The sequence below is a fragment of the Rhincodon typus genome, chromosome 8 (assembly GCF_021869965.1).
Source record: "Rhincodon typus isolate 14 chromosome 8, sRhiTyp1.1, whole genome shotgun sequence".
NCBI lineage: Eukaryota > Metazoa > Chordata > Chondrichthyes > Orectolobiformes > Rhincodontidae > Rhincodon > Rhincodon typus.
The window spans coordinates 45,312,873-45,333,290 of record NC_063339.1 but is presented as its reverse complement, the minus strand read 5'-3'; the positions used below and the strand labels follow the sequence as shown (position 1 = coordinate 45,333,290).

Genomic DNA, 20,418 nt, shown 5'->3' with positions numbered 1-20,418 from the left:
TGTACAGATCATGCTGAAGGAGCTCTGCATCCTTGTCACAGTTCACCTCCCACCTAACTTAATATCATCCATAAACTTAGATGTTACATTTTGTTTCCTCGTCCAAATCAATAACATGTATTGTGAATAGCTGGGGTCCCAGCACCGATCCCTGTGGCACCCCACTAGTTACTGCCTGCCAATTTTAAAAGGACCCGTTAATTACTACTGTTTGTTTCCTTTCTGCCAACCAGTTTTCTATCCATCTCAATACACTTCCCCCAATCCTTTATGATCTGTCTGCAGCCTTTGACATTGACCACTTGCAACACAAGGTTTTACATGAGTTTAATTGAATCGTGACTATTACTTGCAATGACTTCTTTTGCTCCTGCACAGTCCCCAGAGGAATGTTCCTTGGCCCCTCCTTTTTCTCATGTATATGCTATCCCTGTGACAGAATCCAAAAGAACGTTAATAATTCTGACAGGGGCACTGATGACATCCAGCCCCACCTCACCATTACCTCTTCTGCCACCTCGACTGTTGCATTTTCAGGTATCCTGACAACATCTAGCGGAGCAAAAATTTACTTCAATTTAGTATTAATAAGACTGAAAGCAGTCTGAACTCTAAATTCTATTCCAACCGTATCTCTCTTCCTGACTACTGCCTGAAATTAAACAACCTCAGCATCACATTTAACCCCAATGTGAGCCTCCAATATCACGTTACCACAGTCTCTAAGATTGATTTCCATTTCTGTAGCACTACCCGATTTTACTCCTGCCACAGCTTATTTGCTGCTGATTCATGCCTTTGTCTAGACTGAACTCTCAAATTCTACAGTCCATATTTTAAATTGCATCAAATCCCATTCACTTAACAGCGCCATGCTTACTGACCACCTTGTTTTCAAAACCTTCCTTGGCTTCAGGCCCTTCGTATCTCTCTTACCTCCTCCAACCCCACAATTTGGAAAATATGCACTTTGCTAATTTTGGCTTGTTTTGTATCTCTGACGTTAATTGATTCACTGTTGGTGCCTGCACTTTCAACTGCCTAAGCACATACACCCCTTTGTCCATTTCTCCATCTCCTGTTCTGCCTTTTAAGAGTCATCTTAAATCCTGTCACTTCAATCAAATTTTTTGTCATCATCTTGTATGACTCAGTGTCACTTTTCTATAATGCTCCTGTGAAATGCCATAGACCGTTTTATTGCATTAAAGGAGCTATATAAATATAAGATGTATTGTTGCATGTTACCTTCCTGGCTGCTGTGCACGGGTGCATCATAGAGAAATCATTGGCTATGACTAATCTTTCCTGATAACATTTGTAACCAGTCATTGACTACAGAAACAAAGGTCACTTTGTTCAAAATACTTATACTTATTTTCACTTCTGGAAGAATTTTGATGTTTGGGATTTCAAAACTGTAAATTTCTTTAATTGATTTATTCTAAAGTTTATAATGTGCAATAGATATTCTTTCTAACCTTATCAACATAATTGAATTCAAAGTAATCTAGTTTATTGAAGCAAACTGTAATAGTACATGATGTCATCAAGGCCACCTCATTGACAAATCAAGTACAAAATCAGTTTATGAAGCCTTTCGCAAAACCTGAATGATGTGTGAAACTCCATTTCAGATGATGATTAAACTGGGTCATATTTGTCGAGTGAAAGTGATTGGTAGTGGGTTAACCCAAAAGAATGATTGTTGATTGCATTTCCCTACACTCCTACTATGTTCCTCAAATGATCCAATATAGAAATTGTTTATTATCACATCAACGATTAATTTCCTCATTCTTATCAAATATAATTTCCTTTACGGGAGGCAATGGCATAGTGGTATTATCGCTGGACTGTTAAACCAGAGACCCCAGGAAATGTTCTGCGGATCTGGGTTCAAATCCCACCATGGTAGATGGTGGAATTTGATTTCAATAAAAATCGGGAAGTAAGATTTTAATAATGACCACAAATCCTGGTCTGGCCCATATTTGACTCCAGACACAAGAATGTGGTTGATTCTTAACTGCCGTCTGCGCAAGTAGGGATGGGCAATAAATGCTGGCCTATCCAGCAATGTCCTCATCTCGTGAATGAAATTTTAAAAAAAATGAATAGCTTTATATATTACATTAATGGAGTGAATCTATAAAGATCTATATTTCCCTGCCTGTGCTGTTTGTTAATATGCTTATTACTCCATTAATTTATACCATAATCAAACAATTTATCAGATTCCTACAATAAAGGTTTTCTTATCTTTGATGGACAGCCATTTACAGTGCCAATTTAATGATTACTATGGTGACTGAGTTTGCTTCAGGCCTGACATCCAATTTGGATTTCACAGAAGAGTCTAGAAACCGGCTTAGCTTGTCTATACATGAAGAGCATTTATGAATTTATCTAATTAAATACCATGACCTGAATACACAGCAGGTGCACTCCATCATTATGCCCCCTTTTGTAATATCTGGTATGTCTGTATGATTACATAATTAAATTTAAGGTACAGTGCTTTGAAGAAGCATTTGGAAATGCAGTACAGTGAAGTGTGAAGAAAGTAATTTGTAATTTACTGTAGCTGATTTTTTTAAAAAGTTGTCTAGTTGCTCAAGTGTGTATATTAACTGCATACATGGAAGTTCGTTTCCCTGTATTAACCTCTGTGCAATTTGTTGAATGGAAGAATTACTTCCTTTTAGATGAAAATTAAGTGTATCTGGATCAGCAGAAGCAAAGTACTTCCCTTCCTTTTTGTGATTACCTAATAATTGCAGCACTTCAAAACCATGCTGAAAAATAAGTCTGCATTTGGAGCTACTGATGCGCTTTGGCAAAATGATCCCAATTACACCTTGATTCATCCACGTTTTTACCAACCTGTCACCTCTGTGTCAAAATGCTTCATTTGCTTTTGGACAGACTTCAGAATTGTCTGTACGTTATCATTCTGTAAATGTTATGGTGGTGCCTCTTAAATTACTAATGTCAAAATCACATCAGCACATAAACTATTTTGAAAACTGTCTAATCTGCTTTCTGAATTTTCAGCACCTTGCTCTGTTATGGGATAATGTTATTTTAGATTTACCTTCAAATCTGTTGGATGTTATATTCTATTGAACAGACAAAATTGGGAGAAATTGTTTGACATCAAAACAAGATGTTTTGAAGGAATTTACAATTTGAGAAATATTCCAAGTCCAATATTTCATTTTAATTTTACTAGAATGTTTAAGGGTTTTTTGCATATTTTTAGAATTTAATTGGAAGCACTGCTTCAATTTATTTTAACATTCTTGGGTGAAGTTAGTTGCTAGATGAATTCTGAATTTAATATTTAATGTCAGAGCATCTTGATGCAGGCTAGGATCATAATTTTTCAAAATACTGTCAAAATACATTCTTGTTCTGGTTGGCTCAAAGCTTTGTAGATTTGGATCAAAGTGCTGGATTTTGATCATGTTCAGAATTACTAACATTAGTTTTACTTATTGGTGTCTCTTCTAAATGTTCTGCAGCTCAGAGTTGGCTTTGATTTCTTCTGCACCAAGGTCTCCTTTTTCTGGCCGTATATAAAAAGCAAAGTATTCCATAAAGTTGCTGTGTCACAAATGCCAACATCTATCAGCAACATTTACGGAATTGAGCAAATTGAAAGTTCAAACTTGGCCTCTTGAACAGCAAGACTTTTTGTAGCCATAAACTTATCAGAGGGACCTTTTTGGAAAAATAACTGCAGCATGAATCTGCTAAAGTTTACAAATGCTATTCTTTGAAAGACTGAGCAGTTCTACAACTGTTGGGCCATAATTTTCAGAATCCACACAACAATTATATATAATGCTTAACACATCTCTTTATTTCTGTGTTTAAAATTTTCTCTGCAGCAATTAAATGTAGAACTCAAAAATCTTTCCTTCAAGGTTGCCAGTTGAAATGGTAAACAATGCTCCCAAGGAAGTGTTTAAAAAACTGTTGATACGTCTGGGTTAACTGAAATAGTTCCTTACTATCGACCCATTATTGGCATCCTGAGGAGGTGTCAAAAGTTTATTCTGTTGATCACTAACATGCTTTCTGTTGTGAAGTCAGAAACCTCCGTAAAAGTTTCATTGAAGTTGAATTCAATATTTACAAGGATGATAGATTTGAAGTAATATGGATGGAGTTATTTTAGCTAAGTTCACTTCAGTGGCCACTGAATTAACTTCACTGATTACTTTCATTTCTGGACCCACCTTGGTTGATTAGGGAGGCTGCTAAACCTGATTCTTTGTTCAATTATGGGCTTTTTTCCCAACAAAATTTGTCTTGAATTTCTGGCAATACTTTTATAGCATGCTGCTTCGAAGCATTTAAAAAGTCCTACCTCAATATTCTGCTGTTTAGAGAAACAGCAGTTCCATGTTTTTTGAAATGTTCACATCTGTCCAATTAAAAAGCAATCAAAACTTGTAGGTTTTCTGATTGCCTGAATAGTACCAAATTGCAAAATATCAGACACTATGGCTGATGAAATACTGTGCTGTTGGACCTTCTAGAAAGTTTCCATTCTCTTGTAAAAATGTAAAATAATTATGAGCAAAACTGTTTCAAATTTATGACTGTGAAAATTCATACAGGCAATGAAAACTTTGGAACCTTACACACTATGGGGACAGATGCCTATGTGGAAGAGTTTCACAGGCACAGCCAGAGGGTTTTACACACTGGATTCAATGAGTTTGCTTACTATAGTAAACCTGCAGGAAATGCGAACAGGCCAACAATCTGTAACACTGAATTCACTTTTGCTTTTAAGAAAGGGTAGCTTCTGGTATGGTTATAATGTCAGATGTTCACATGACTGCAAGAAGTCTGTCATGTCTGACACCATAGGTGAGTCAACCTGTGTAATATCACCTTGTTTTGCTTATGATATACTTTTATACATGTTTGTCCTCTGCAAATTAGTACAGTTGTAAATCTTTATGCACGTAAATTGTGAACTCTTCTGTGAAATAGTGAATGTGTATTTTGTAGGATTCAGGATCTAAAAGAGCGAATTCGCCAGCGTACCAACTTACCTCTGGGGCCAAGTATTGACACGCATGGCGAGACTTTTCTGTCACAGGAAGTAGTTGTCAATCTTTTGCAGGAGACCAGACAGGCCTTTGAGAGGTGTCACAGGGTAAGGTTGTTCTTAAAGAATAAAATTCCTTGCACTGTATGTTTGGGACTTGGGCTATATGATGGTTTTCCTCCAATAGTAATGCCTTGTAGTCCTTCACTTTTAAAATTTCTGCAAGTGGTTATTCTGGGGATGATTTTCAGTGGGGCAGCTCAATATAATTATATTAAGCAGTGTCTGTTTTTGCTAATTCTTAACTTTTTATTTATAGCTGTCTGATTCTTCTGATTTACCAAAGAATGCTTTTCGGATATTTACTATTCTCGTGGAGTACTTGTGTGTTGAGCATATTGACTATGCTCTAGAAATTGGACTTGCAGGTAATTTCCATAATTTGAAAGTTCGGTGTATAGAAGATTCTCTATGGATGAGTAAAGGCTTTTTTTTCTAATTAAATTTATGATCACCCAGCATTCTCTCATAGCCCCAATTTTGGCTGAACTTGATTTGATCACCCTGTGGCACCAAAATTAAAGCTGGTGTTCAGTACCAAAAGGAAGACAGAATAATATGCAGTTTAGTATGTTTTGCATGTCTTTGCAGCATAAGCTTTCGAAAATGAGATAGGTGTAGTTTGGTTTTTTTTGTTGATCGGCATAGACATGGTGATTCAAAGGGCCTGTTTCGCTGTTGTATGACCCTATGACCTGAGACCACTGTCATTTGAGTAGTATCTTAGATCATCAGTCATGGTGAATCTTGCAGTTATCCTTCAAGATCTTTGAGTTCTCTTTCTTTTCCATCTGCGTTACCAGTTGTCGTACTCCAGGTTAGACAGGCTGGGAACTCATGCACTATGTACAGTGCTGAATTTTAAGTTACAGCTCTCTGTACGCAAGCAGTTTACTGAAATAGAAGCTTCTAAGTTGTATTTCCATGTGAAAGTTCATTGTCTTCAAGCTTAATTGCAGATGATCCTTTCTGCAACATGTGAAAAACAATGTGAATAGGCAGTGAGGTTCTCTTTACATCTCTGCATGGAGGAGTTGACTGATTTCCTTGCCTTTGAATGAAACGTTGATTTTATTTATTCAACACTTATTTTATGAAACATGACCAACATGACTAGTAATGTGATTGTTGTGGCTATTTTTTAAGTCCATGTTCTAGTCTTTTTTTAATACTATTCCATCCCATGAAAATCCCAGGCAATGAAATTCCGAGCTTAAGCACTCTTTTTATTCGCTGTCAAAGTCACTTCGTCTTGATAATTCAGATGTCCTATTGACAAGCTGTTTATGGTCCATGTACTTTGAATTTCAACTCCTTTTTGAAATTCTGCAGTCGGTATGCTCTAATTACAGTTACCTTTACCTCAGCCCCACTAATGACGCAGATACCAATTTGGTTTTAAACTTAAAGTTCTTAGCCTTGTGTTTAAATCCTTATGTGGCCTCAACTCTGAAACCTAAAATCAACAACAAGAGTTTTGTTTTTTTTTTGTAGTGTCTTTAACATAATAAAGCATCTCAATGTATTAAAATGGATCATAGAAGTGTTAGCAAATAAAATTTGAAACTGAATTACATGTGCACATATTAGGCCAATGACCAGAAACGTGATCAGAAGTCTATTTTAAGGAGCATCTTCAAGGAGAAAGTGTGATTTAGCAAAAGAATTCCAGAGCTTAGAGCCTTGGCAATTGACTTCACAGCAACAATGATGTTGTGAGGAAAACTGGAGATACAAGATGCCAGGAGATGATTTTTGGAAGTTATAGCGATACATTCCTCAGGACCTGTACTTGAAACTTGTTCTTCTGTTTCTTATCTATGTATTGCCCTGAGGCAACATCATTCAGGAGGGCATTGGGTGAGTCAAAAGCACGGATGAGAAATGAACTATGGTGAGGAGGAGTGGAGTCAGATGATATTAGGGAGTTGTAAGTAGGTGTCTTATTGGTGATGCAGAAATATGGTTGGAATCTCATCTCGTGTTGAATGCGACATAAAAATTCAGGCTCGGGCAGATGCCAGGGTGAGAGATGAAGTCAGTGGTGAGGGAACAGAGCTCATGTTGGACCCAAAGACAATGAGTTTTTGCACACATTTCTGTTTAGCCAGTACTGGATGTTTGACATGCAACTGGAGAACTGAGTGGGGAGTGTCACCATACATGTAAAAACTGAAGCTGTGCTTTCACATGTTACTGTTGAGGGGCAACATGTAGACGAGAAATAGGAGACTGCCAAAGATAGGGCCTTGGTTAACAACACTATAAACACTACAAGAGTAGAGAAAAAAGTTGTTGCAGGTGATTCAATACTGTATTCCGGTTTGGAAAACCCCAGCCTTGAAGTGCAGTGGAGACTGATTCAATTAAGACATTCAAGAGGGCTCTGGATGATTGAATTCAAAGATAATTATCTAAGTTTAAACATTCATGTGATGAATTGCCCTGAGGGCAGTAAAGAGTCAACTGCATCGCTGTGGGTATGTAGTCGTGTAGGCCAGACTAGGTGAGGAATGACATTAATGAACCAGATGGGTTTTCCTGATCAACTTTTAATTCAATTTTTGTTCAAATCAAATTCCATGATCAGCTTTTGGTGAGATTTGAACCAGGTTTCCAGTTGTTATCCGGGTCTCTAGATTAATGGCCTTGCAGTAATACTACTAGGCCATCACTTCCCCTAATGTGCAGGGTCATTAAGGGCTTTAACAGTATGTCTGAATGCTCAGAGCTGGTGCTGACATGATGGCTGAATGACCTCCTCCTGCACAGTAACAATTCTTTGATGGTGGGCGGATATATAGGAATAGAAATGGAACTGCAGTCCTACCCATTTGGATAACTCAGCAGAGGAGTTGGGTGAGAATTCTGTTGTGAACTTTGCCAAAGGCTAGAAACTGTTCAAGAGCACTGGGACTGTGAAGATAATTTATTACGTCACAGTCAAATTGAAAATAATTTGTCTTCCATGTCAATTCCCACAATTTCTGCATTCCTGAACCTTAACCTCATGGGACGACTTGATGCTTTCTCTTGCTTCAGATCTAGCCCCTCAACTTGTCTAACGCACTTTCATTTCAGGGTCTATAATTTCTTTGAAGAAGCATCTGCTCCCTCCCTCCTAATCTCTAATTCACAGGTTACTTCCCTTAACTTCTTTGAAGTAGTCTTGTGCATTTCTCTGCGTAAAAATTGATATAAAATGTTTGTTTTTGTGTATGGTTTGAAGTATTGTGGGTGCAAAGTAAACCTAATTTAATAGATTCCAAGTCTGAATTTGCAAGATCAGTGGATGGTTATGGATTAACAAGGTCATTAATTCATCCATCTTGAAGTTCCTAACAATCCATCCATTGCAGTGTAGTTTCTAAAACAATTTCCAGGTTTGCACTTCAACACTCTTCAAAGTAACTGGCAGTTACTCTGATAAATGAAAAATAATTTTCTGATAAAAACTGTAGGTCTCTTTTCGCGATGCATTCATTGCATGAAAATTCTTGCATAGCAATCATCTAACGCTCCTCCGTGCATCATTCTTGTCATTAACTGACAATTCAGAAATATTTTTCTCACATAAGCTTATTTGTAATAAGAGGTTGGGAGAGAGAAAACAAATGCGAAGGAAATCTTCAGTTAACATAAAACTTCGCCTACACATGGAATCAAATCACTCAAATGCATTTACTTGTGTATCGTTATGCTTACCAAAACTAATGTATGGAGCTCTGCAATCAACCAAATTAGGACCAGAGACTTTTCAGATTCTGTCAAAGAAAGGAACGTATTAATTAAAAATTTTAAGTGATAATATACCCAACATTTAATTTTTAAAACTCAAATCTCCATTCATTTGGATAAATACCTGTTTGTTTTTGATATCTTACCCACTTAATCATATGACATAATTCTTTCTATAGTTTTAAAAAGCCCAATTTACTGCTGGTCAGCCACTCTTGGCTGTTCCAAGAATCACACTGTATCCCTGCAATTTTGAGACTAACAAATTTGATTTGATTTGCAGTCACATGTACCTAAGTAGAGTGGAAAGCTTTGCTTTTGTGAGCAGTACAGGCAGATCATACCAAACAAGGGCATATAGGTCATAGGGTGCTTAGATCAAGGCGTACAAGGTTACAACAGCACAAGAGTTGTGCAAAGCAAGATTAACATTAGCAAGATCAGTATTATTTGGACCCTTCTAACTTCATTCAGCAGTCTGATAATGACAGAAGAAGCTGTTGTTGCGTGTTCAAGCTTTTGCATGTTCTGCTTGATGGAAGAGGTTTGAAGACAGCATTACCAGGATGGGACGGGGAAGGAGGCGGGGTGGGAGGGTGGTTTGAGTCTTTGATGTTGGCCAACTTTCCGTGGCAATGAGAAGTGTAAATGGAGTCCATGGATAGGAGGTTGGCTTCTGTGATGCGTTGGACTGTGCACACAACTTTTTGTAGTTTCTTACATTCCTCGGAAGAGCAGTTGCCGTACCAGGCCATTATGCACCCAGATAAAATGCCTTTCTCTGGTGCATCTGTAAAAGTTGCCGAATTTCATAAGCTGCCTAAGGAAGAGGAGGTGTTGTGCCCTCTTGACCGTTGCCTCCACGTGGAAGGCCTAGGACAGATGGTCGGTTATCGTCACTCCCAGGAACTTCTGACATTCTCGACCCTCTGCACCTCAGCTCTGTTGATGTATGTCCTCCTGCTTTCTTCCTGAAGTCAATGATCGGTTCTTTTACTTTCCCGACATTGAGAGAGAGGTTGTTATCATTATACCGCAACACCAATCACTCTGTCTCCTTCCTGTATTCTGACTCATCATTGTTTGATATCCATCCCACCATGATGGTGTCATCAGCAAACTTGTAGATGGAGTTTGTTCGGACTTCGACTGCACAGTCGTGGGTGTACAGTGAGTACAGTACGGGGCTGAGAATGCATCCTTGCGGGCAGCCAGTGTTGAGGGTTGGAATTTAGTAAAAGCCTTTTGCAGGGAGTGGGGGTAACATAGGAATATGGGAAGTGAGAGTAGACAATTCAGCCCTTCGAGCTGCTCTGCCATTTAACATGATCGTGGCTGATCTTGTCTTGATCTCCACTCCATTTTCCTGCCAGCTCCACATTGCCCTTTATCATGCTTTTCATCAGAATTGTATCTGTTTCTTTGAATCTGTTGATTGATTCTGCCTCCACTGTGTTCTGTGACAGTGAGTTCCACAGATTCACAACTGTCTGAGAGAAGTAGTTTCTCCTCATCTCAGTTTTGCACCTACCTGCTCTCACTGCCGTCTATGCCGTCTCGTTCGAGACTATCCTACAAGGTCGACTTTGAACAGATGATTCCCCCTTTATCAATCCCCTTCAGCATTTTATAGACCTCAGTCAGATTCCCCCTCATTCTCCTGATTTCCGGCAAGTACAAGCCTAAGCTAGACAACTGCTCCTCGTACGAAAGCCCTTTGATCCTTGGAATCAACGTTGTAAACCTCCTCTGAAATGCCTCCAGTGCTACCACAACCTTCCTCAAGGAGACCCAAACTGAACATAATATTCCAGATGTGGTCTCACTGATTCCTTCTATAATGGTAACAACACTTCTTTACTCTTATAGTCTAGTCCTGGTGCAATAAATGCCAAGATTCAATTTGCCTTTCTTATTATATGCTGCACCCGCATACCTACTTTCTGTGATTCATGCACAAAGACACCCAGATCCCTCTGCACTGACACACTTTGATTCTGCTTCCCAATTAAATAATAATTTGCCCTTTTTATTTTTCCAGCTAGAATGGACAATCTTGTACTTATCCACATTAAACTCCATCTGCCAGATTCTGGGCAGTTCTCCTAGCCTAACAATATCCATCTGTAAGCTCTATCTCCTCATCATTACCTTCCTTTCCACCTGTTTTGTTATCATCCATGAACTTTGTTATGTTGCTCGCTGTTCCTGCTTGCAGATAATTTTGTGGATTGTAACCCCACAGCAACCCACTAATCAAAGATCACCACCATCCAGAGAAGGACCCATGTATTCCGACCCTCTGCTTTCTGTCAGTCAGCCAATCCTCTACCTTAAACCCTTTCTGGATCAGTCTTTTATGTGACACCTTGTCAGATGCTTTCTGGAAGTCTAGGTATGCCACATCCACAGGATCCCCATTATCTTCCTTGCTGGTTACATCGTCAAAGAACTCCAAGTTTGTCAAGCATGACTTGTTGGTGTGATAAACTGTATCACTGGTCTTTACCATTTCACTTGAATTATCTCTTCCCCCTGAGAAATTAAGCAAGAGTAGAAACTTCCATTTCTGAAATCGTGTTAACACCTGTATAGTGATTGTCTTATTATTGTAGAGATTTTAAATTAGACTAATGAGTTGCCTATATCTTTTGAGTTTGGTTACTGTGCCAGTCTATTTCTGTTAACCAGAAGATTAATAAAGTAGATAATTAAGTTTTGTGATGATAATTGCTCCTATGACAAGATTTAAAAACTGAGAACAAGTCATCTTTCTTTCCTTCAGCAATCCCATCAACAGATTCCAAGACAGGATCTCTTTACTTTTTAGATGTCGTACAACAGGCAAATACAATTTTTCATTTGTTTGACAAACAGTTTAACGACCACCTCATGCCACTGCTAAGGTGAGAGATTTTTGTTAATTGACAAGTATTTCAATCTATCTCTGATTATACTAATAATCATTTGGAATGATGTGGAGGTGCTGGTGTTGGACTGGGGTGGACAAGTCAGAAATCACATGACACCAGGTTGAAGAGACAAGCTTTTGGAGCCTCGGTCCTCCTTCAGGTGTTAGTGAGAGAGGTAGTATCAGAATTTATAAGGAAAAGATCAGAGGGTCACACCACTGAGGATGTACTAAACAAACCTAAGACACTGTTAAGTCTTTAATCAGTTAAAGGTTTTAATTGATTAATATGTACATGTAAATCCCCGAACTCTTTTCAAGTCACAGTCCTGAGAGAACTAATGGTTTTATTAATCTATGGGGTTTTGTTTGTGTGTGTGTGTCGTGTGGGGAGGGGGGCGGTGGGTGTGGGTGTGTGTGTATTCTCTCTGCCCCCAACTCCCCCTCTGCCCCTGACTCTCTCACGTGCACGAATGAATCTGTAGACCGTCAGTCAATATTGTGTTTTATAAATTCCTACTTTAGAAATAAAGCCAGTCTGACTCCAAACCAAAACACAAACAGATTCTAAACAAGGTGTCACGCTTTACGTGCATCGTCTGACCTAAAATGTCACCTCATCTTTACACTGATAAAACCTTTTGTTCTCTCAGGACCGTGACTTGAAAGGAATCCGGGGATTTACATATACACATATTAATCAATTAAAACCTTCTAACTGATTAAAGATTTAACAGTATCTTAGTTTTGTTTAGTACATCCTCATCAATGGTGTGAACCTTTGATTTTTTAACTTATAAATTCTGTGTCTGATACTACCTCTCAGTAACACCTGAAGAAGGACTGAGACCCTGAAAGCTTGTGTTTTCAAATAAACCTATTGGACTATTATTGTTTGGAACATATTCATATTGCATGAAAAAGCTGTCTTTTGTTGAATCTTAAATGTTATGGAGTATAACATCCTTAAAGCTCCATTGTGAAAAGTCATTGATTAGGCTTTCAAATCTTAAAGGTATTTTATCATAAAAATTACAAGAACTAAAAGCTTTTCAGTATCTTATTTTTTAAAAAAATGCTTATTATTTATCTGTTTAATTATCTACCTTTTTTTATTTCTCCTCATTCCAACTAAGTTGATGTTTTGCAAATGATTGTACCTACAGTTCTTCTCCTAAACTGACTGAGTGTCTACAGAAGAAGAAAGAAGTGATTGAACAGATGGAAGTTAAACTGGATACAGGGATTGACAGGTAAATATAAATTCATTACAACATGCCGTATCAGGGATGTCATTAAATCTCAGTTTTTCATCTGTCTATATGGCATCTCATTATTGGTTGGTTAATCATCCATCAGACATCTGTTAGATACAGCCTTTCAATAAACAGTGTCGTCATTGAGCTGCTTAATCCAAAAATAAACATTTTTCTCCTGCAAAAAAAATCATTTTCCACTGTAGAAAATCTTTTTTCCAATTGAATGGGAGATTCTAAAGTTTCTAAAGAATGTTCAGTATATTTTCAATTAGCATGTTTTATTTAAGTTTCTACAGAATCTATCTGAAAATCTCTGGTCCTAATATAGTTGATTACTGCACATTTAATAGTAAACAAGTAAATTCATTCGAATGATTTGATTCTATTTATGAACCAGATTGTATGAATGGAACTTTTTTTAAGCATTTGTTTTCCACTAGTTGTTTCTTAGTGTTTGGAAATATAATTTTGTAAATATGAGTAAAACATTTTTGAATGGTTATGTAATAACAAAGACTTTTGTATATGTTCAATAATAACTTCATTTGTTAGTTTAAGACTGTAGATGCCATTTAGCCCAATGTTCCTGTACTGGCTTTTGGAAATAGTGCCCTAGTTAGTGTACTCTTTGCTTTCCATCCAGTGCCCTGCAGTTTCTCGTTATCGAATGTTTATTCAGTTTGCCTTTTAGAAGTTAATGTCAAATCTGTTTTTACCTCCTCCTTGGGCAGATTAATCCAGATTTGTAACGGCTGCTTGTATACTTTTTTTCAAAAGGTGCCACCTTATTTCCTGCAAGTTATTTCCCCAGTTGTTTTTAATATTTGTCCTTTGGTTACTGACCTACCTGGCGGTGTAAACAATTTTTCTTGATTTACTCTGTCAAAACCCTTGACTGAAGTTAGACATTCTTTATTAAATCTTAAATATCTCTAGGCTAAGAACAGTTCCAACTTCTCCGTGTTTCCATTATAGTTGATGTTCTCTTATATGCTGAATAAGAAAATACCTACTTGTCCATCTAACCTTCTCTCCATTCAGTTGTTAGTTTGAGATTCAGGGTATATTTACTGTTCACCCCACCTGAAACCATAATATCTGGGTGATCTGGGAAACTAGATTGAAAAATCCAGCTCAATTTGGAAGAAGTAAACCTGACCAATTCCACTGTGCATTTTGGCCATCAAATCCAGTCCAGATCACACTAGCCCTGATACTCTATGCAGTGTTATAAGTTTCTAAAGGGTTTCAGAAAATTGACATCTGCCAGCTGTAATATTTTTCCCTGAACAATGTGGTACTTACCTAACCCACGTATACAACATTGCAATTTGCCATCTAAATTCAACTTGCTTGTGAGGAGTCTGATCCCTTGATATCTAGCTTGAACATTTGAGCATAATCTATAGCTCTGGGATTCATAATCTTTGTCTTCAAGATTGCAGGTGAAACATCTCCCTGTCATCTACAACTAGATTGTGAAGAAAAGTAGTCAGTAGCAGTGGTCTTGGCATACATTTAGTTTAGTATCTGGTATAATTCGGATTTGGATTGAGTAATTTATTACTGTGGAATGCAATAATCAACCTTTCAAAGTTTTCAAAAACTGTAGATATTCATGTTTCATAGGTTACCCTGTTTACACAGTATAAATCTTAAAATTTACATCTGTATGATATCTGTATGCTGTTTCTTTGCAATTTTAAAAAATTGCGTAGTCCTGTACCAACATAGAATGACGTAACTGGTACATCCCACATTAAAGTACCTACTTTGTTTTGTGAAGGACGTTGAATTGTATGATTGGGCATATGAAGCACATCCTGAGTGTTGAACAAAAAAAGACAGACTTCAAGCCAGAAGACGAAAACAACGTACTAATTCAATATACTAATGTATGTATTCTCAGATTCTCGACAATATGTAAAACATAATCACACAATACCATCTGAGTTTTATCGTACATAAAATAGCATTGCTATGTTTAATTCTCCCAAATGTGCTGAATGATTGCTTTGAAAAATTTAGGAAAGAATTAATGATCTGTAATCAGTTATTTTTATGCTGTAGCTAGCAGTCTGAATCTGTATTAATATTTTTAGCCTCCTTTTTTAACTTCACTTTCTGAATTTCTGATAAATTAGCATTTGATAGCGCCTTGTTACATCACTGGGACATTCCAAAGGACTTGGCATTCAATAAATCTTTCTGAAGTGCAGTCACTGCTGTGCAAAAAAAAAGGGCAATTTGTTTGTATGCAGGAACGTTCCACAAACACAATGAATCTGCTTTTAAATCATTGAGGCAGAATTTTGGTTTGGGAAAGTATCTACTCATTGAAGTGAACCACAAAATCTCTAACAGTTAACTCAACATACTTCATTTTAATGTCCATCCAGAAGATGGCATCTCTGTCAATGTAATTCCCCCGTGAACTAGATTAGATCTATATTACTTGCTTAATTCCCGGAATAGAGTTTGAAACCTCATCATCTGACTATTCAAAAGTCATGCAAACAAGTTGTGCTATGTTCATACCACCCCAACTCAGTAGACCAAATTGGTGACAATTTGTTACATAGTATTGCATTTAAGGAGTTGATTTTACTTGTACTAATTTTACAATGTCCAGAAAGAAAATTGATCATTTGCATCAAGACTTGAGGACTGAGACATCCCTAAAAATCTGCAGGTTATCTGCTGCTCATGCCTTTAGGCTATGGACTTAGAAGGAAAAGCTAGCTAATTCTGCTATATAACTTTCAAAAGCCTGTTGCCATTTATAGTATAGGATGGTCAGAGGTGTTCAGTGTGGCAAATGGTCATTGACTTCTAGAGGTACAAGATGATTTTCAATTCTGCTGTTACAGTCACAGTGCAATCCAAAAGTGGCTCTCAAAAATCAAACTGTAGTTCTTCAGAAGATCTCAAAAGGAACTCTCTCAAAAGAAAAGATATTTGTGCCCTGCATTCCATAATGTACATTTTACAGTTGGGACTCCTGAGGTGGCCTCTCATTATATATAAAACAAAATGATTGACGAATGCAGTTGGCTGGGATAATAGATTGATTTGTCAAGGTTAGTCCATGTACAACAACAACATTACAAATCTTTGAGAGATATACATATTCAGCAGTGATCCTAGAAGTCATGGTGTTTGGCTGGGATTGCAATCATTTTGTTTCCTTACATAGGAGCAGCTGCTTTAGAAATACATCAAATGACAAATCTCAGCAGGAATCTGATTATAAACAAGCTCCCGAGTCATTATTAATTTGGGATGAATGTTTTGTAAACTAATGTTGGTATGCCTATCCTGTGAAGACAGAATGTTTAAAAGTAAATACGATTAACACTTTTGTTTTAAAATAAAAAGCTCGATTTGGCCTTTGAGTGATTTTATCAGGGGAGCGTAGAGGTTAATGAAAATCATTACAAGTTGAAAATTTGTCTGTTAGCATTATAAACTTGGCAACTGTCAGATGACACTGAATGTTTAATTGCCATGCAGTTTTGAAGTAATTGCATTTAGCATATAATGCAATATCCCATTTTCTCTGCTTATTATAATACAACAGCAAATTGTAATAATGTCACATTTCATGACCTTTTTGGGTAGGCTTGTGTCAAAGTCTGTGGCTATGTCAGGAAGCAAGTAGAAAAAAATCGAAATTCGATGGACGGGAAGAATGTGGATACTGTTTTAACAGAATTTGGAGTTCGCTTCCATCGTCTAATTCATGAGCACCTTCAGCAGTATACTTACAGTTCGATGGGTGGCATGCTGGCTATCTGTGATGTAGCGGAATATCGGAAGTGTGCCAAAGAATTTAAGGTGTCGTATATACTCTTAATATTAACATTGTCTCAACACGGCTTTGTACTGTTGTTGTTTTACATTGCATTTTGCTAATTATAAAATATTTCCTTGCCTGTTTGTTTACAAATTGAAACTATTGTGACTTAAAAAAGACTTATTAAGTGTGTCCATTGTTTGTTTGTGATTTGCTTGTAATCACCTCTCCCTCAACAAAATGCTAAATTAATTGAAAAACTGCCTCAAATAGTAAACAATACCTTAGTGAACTGAATATTTAATTTTGGAATGTCCTAAATTCCCCCTAATAATAAATATAAATATACATTGATTTGATTTAGTTTGTCAGGAGTAATAGAATGGAATATCCTTTAAGTGATTATGTAGTGTTGTTAAAAGTATATACATCATCACCTGAAATTTTGGTTAACCTTAAGCCTTTAATCCAAGCACCTGTTTGTTTGCATGTTAGAAATCGTTGAAAATCATTAATGTAAACAAGTTAAATATAACCATGCAGATATTCAGCAAATCCACATTCAGAATTGAGGATCAGGCTGACCTGTCCTATTTTCAGCAAATTAATTGAAGCATTTCTGTAGTTCTATGACCAGATGGTGTAGAATGTCAGACTGATGCTGGAGGCTTACTAATGACAGTAAATAATTATGCATGGACACTTGCATTATTGTATCAAAGTAATATAAATGCTATGTTCTATTCTAATTGTAGTGTATTTTTGTAATCTTTAACTGTGGTAGTATGCATTTGTTGAAAAGCTAATGTCTTTCTTTCCCAAGGTTACAAACTGTTGCCTTGTATATAACTTCTACTAATCTCCTTTAAGCTGCTCCTAACCGGAGATTGGTACTGGTATGCCATGCTCAACTGTTTTGCACTATCTTCAGTCATTCACTGTAGCTTGTACATATAACCATTCTGTGACATCCAGCAATAGCTAGGTCATCTCCTTTTTCTGTTGCTGTCCACTTTATCCTCCGGTCTGTAGCTTTTCAGCTCTGACTAAATGGCAGAAATTGTTTTCACTTTTTTCTGGATGTCACTCTTTAGAGTACTTCTTGCTCTTGCAATTTTCAAGCAGCTTTTCTAAAGTATTTTAATATGTTGTAAACACTTTCCATTTGTATATCCTTAACAAGTCAGCTTTCAAAAATGGTACATTAACTCTAAAAAATGTGATGTCTGGAGAATTGAAAACCTGAAACTGGTCAAAGGTTTTGTTTTATTTCCTGATCAAACAACCCAACTTTGATACAATATACATCATAAAAATCAGACTTGAGAGAAGATAAATCCCATTTTGACCTGCATTGTGTCCTTGCAACTTGACAAATGCAGTACAGTTATTAGTTCAGTAGCAGAATTATTCATGGCATGTTACAAGTGTAATTTGCTCTTTTTCTTTAAAAAAAAAAAAATCCTCCAATTCATCACAAGAGTTCCATGTTTTCCATTGTATTCTCTCTTTTATAAGCATTTCTGTTTACTTAATCATCATCTAATCTAGATAAGTTTATACTTTCCAGATAATGGTTCCAGTGTGTGTTTTTTTTTAAGGGGAGAGATGTGGGGAATGGGATAAAGAAAACCTCTGCCCAAGCTATTAGTCTTCCTATTTGGTGCATATCTTTTGCATTCTTCAGATTAAAGCTTTCTTCCAAAGATGCAATTTCTCTTGAATTACAACCGCTAATTGCACTTTTTCTCTTTTTTTAAAATATAGATTCCCTTGGTGTTGCAACTTTTTGATACGCTACATGCACTCTGTAATCTCCTGGTAGTAGCACCTGACAACTTAAAGCAGGTCTGTTCTGGAGAGCATCTAACTAATCTTGACAAGAACATCCTTCATGCCTTTGTGCAGTTGCGGTCTGACTACAGATCAGCACGCCTCGGTCGTCATTTCAGCTGAAATTCTTTGGTGTTTGAATCGGAATACAGTTTCAGAGCTTGATACCTGGACTTTTTGGGCTTAGGCTGTTTGGAACTTCGGAAGCTTTAAATACAGGGCATTCCAACCCCTGTTATATAGCCATTTACAAATATATTTGGGACATTTGTGACGTCACTAAAAAGCAGCCATTATTGAACTGTTTCATTGAAAAACAGGCTGAGTTAATCCAAGTCAAACACGGTAATATTTTTGCACAATTTATGCTCTAATGATTATCTGGAGCTGAACCTATCAGAAGCTACTAACATAAGTCAGTTTGCATACGTAACAAAATTTAGTTCATCATTAAATACAATCAGGGAGGTTGTTGAAGCACTGAATAATAAATTTAAAGCTCAGTTCTATAAACACGTGTTTGAAGAAAATGTACAGTGTTTTATCCAGGTATAATGGATTCACTTCCTCTTATTGTACACAGATGTAACACTATATTACTAGGAGTGTATTTGTTTATACAGGTCTTTGATTAAACAGCTACAGCAGGTGCCTCAGCATATCGAACGTATTGCTTCATAGGTTATTTTGTTCATGATGAAATGGGGTGAGGGTTGAGGCGGTTGTAATGTGTTTCTGTTATGCCATTCATATGTAGGTTGACTTAGCTTTAGTATTAATGAGCTGCTGCAAATAGTGCTCGATTAAATACATGATACCTTTGACATTTGTGGTGTTATTACTGTTCTCTGTTACGCTAATAACAATTGCTAAAGGAGATAGAAGAAGAATTGAGCATTCTGAAAGTCATTGCTTTTAACGTACGGGGGATGTTTTCTTTTCTAGTGAGCTTTAATTATCTTTGCTATAAACATCAGTGAATTCAACAGAACTCAAATTTATTTTGTAGTTTATTTAAATGTTCTCTAAACAAATCTTGTCTATCAGTGTGACTGGAAGCACTACAAACAATCGGTCAGTAATTTTTACATTTTGTACTGATCCATTTTCTCATTCTACAACATGATTTTGCATCATTCCCACGCAGTTGTAATGGCTGTAATTATTTCCCGTGCCTGCGCGCTGTGCAGTATTTCTTCTTGAATATGAAGAGTGAAAAGTTGGAAATGGTTGGTGGAAAGCTGCAGAATGCTTCCACTAGGAAAATTGTAAACATTGCTCCCTATCATTAAACTGCAAATGCCCCTGTATACAGAGTAGTTGAAGTATTTCTCTTTATCAAGGATTATTGACAATAATACAGAAATACTGTTACCTGTATATGGGGAAAGATGAGATGTCAGATTTGAATCTAGAGTTAGAATTTAGATGCCCAAATTTAGAATTTGAATTCCAAAAGACATTTAATCTGAAACAACCTTAGTCAAATGATTGGGAAAACAGATATGACCTTTCATTATATATAACTCATAAACCACCTCTTAGTGGCTGCAAATCTAATTGTTCAAAGTCAGGAAAACTCAAAATAGGAACGAAAGGCAAACCCACTGAGGCGCATTACTGTTTTGAGTATTCTAATAAATCAACAGTTTTGAAATAGCTTTGTTCAATAATGTGATTTTCCATGTATTACACTTCCTTTTCCAGGCATTTAGCAACAAGTATCTTGCAGCTAGTGGAGTAATGCAGT

The 20,418-nt window shown here is 36.9% G+C and overlaps 1 protein-coding gene across 1 annotated transcript in view; it reads left to right on the top strand.

The window, feature by feature from the left end:
* exoc5 (exocyst complex component 5) overlaps nt 1-19,492 on the top strand; it is a 67,434-nt gene extending 47,942 nt beyond the window's left edge. Inside the window, exons 8-14 of the mRNA XM_048600116.1 lie at nt 5,032-5,179; nt 5,391-5,499; nt 11,655-11,775; nt 12,947-13,033; nt 14,826-14,934; nt 16,661-16,876; nt 18,603-19,492. Coding sequence (XP_048456073.1) covers nt 5,032-5,179; nt 5,391-5,499; nt 11,655-11,775; nt 12,947-13,033; nt 14,826-14,934; nt 16,661-16,876; nt 18,603-18,791 — 979 coding nt within the window. The 3' untranslated portion in view covers nt 18,792-19,492. The remainder of the gene's footprint in view (nt 1-5,031; nt 5,180-5,390; nt 5,500-11,654; nt 11,776-12,946; nt 13,034-14,825; nt 14,935-16,660; nt 16,877-18,602) is intronic.
* Nucleotides 19,493-20,418: the final 926 nt, after the last annotated feature.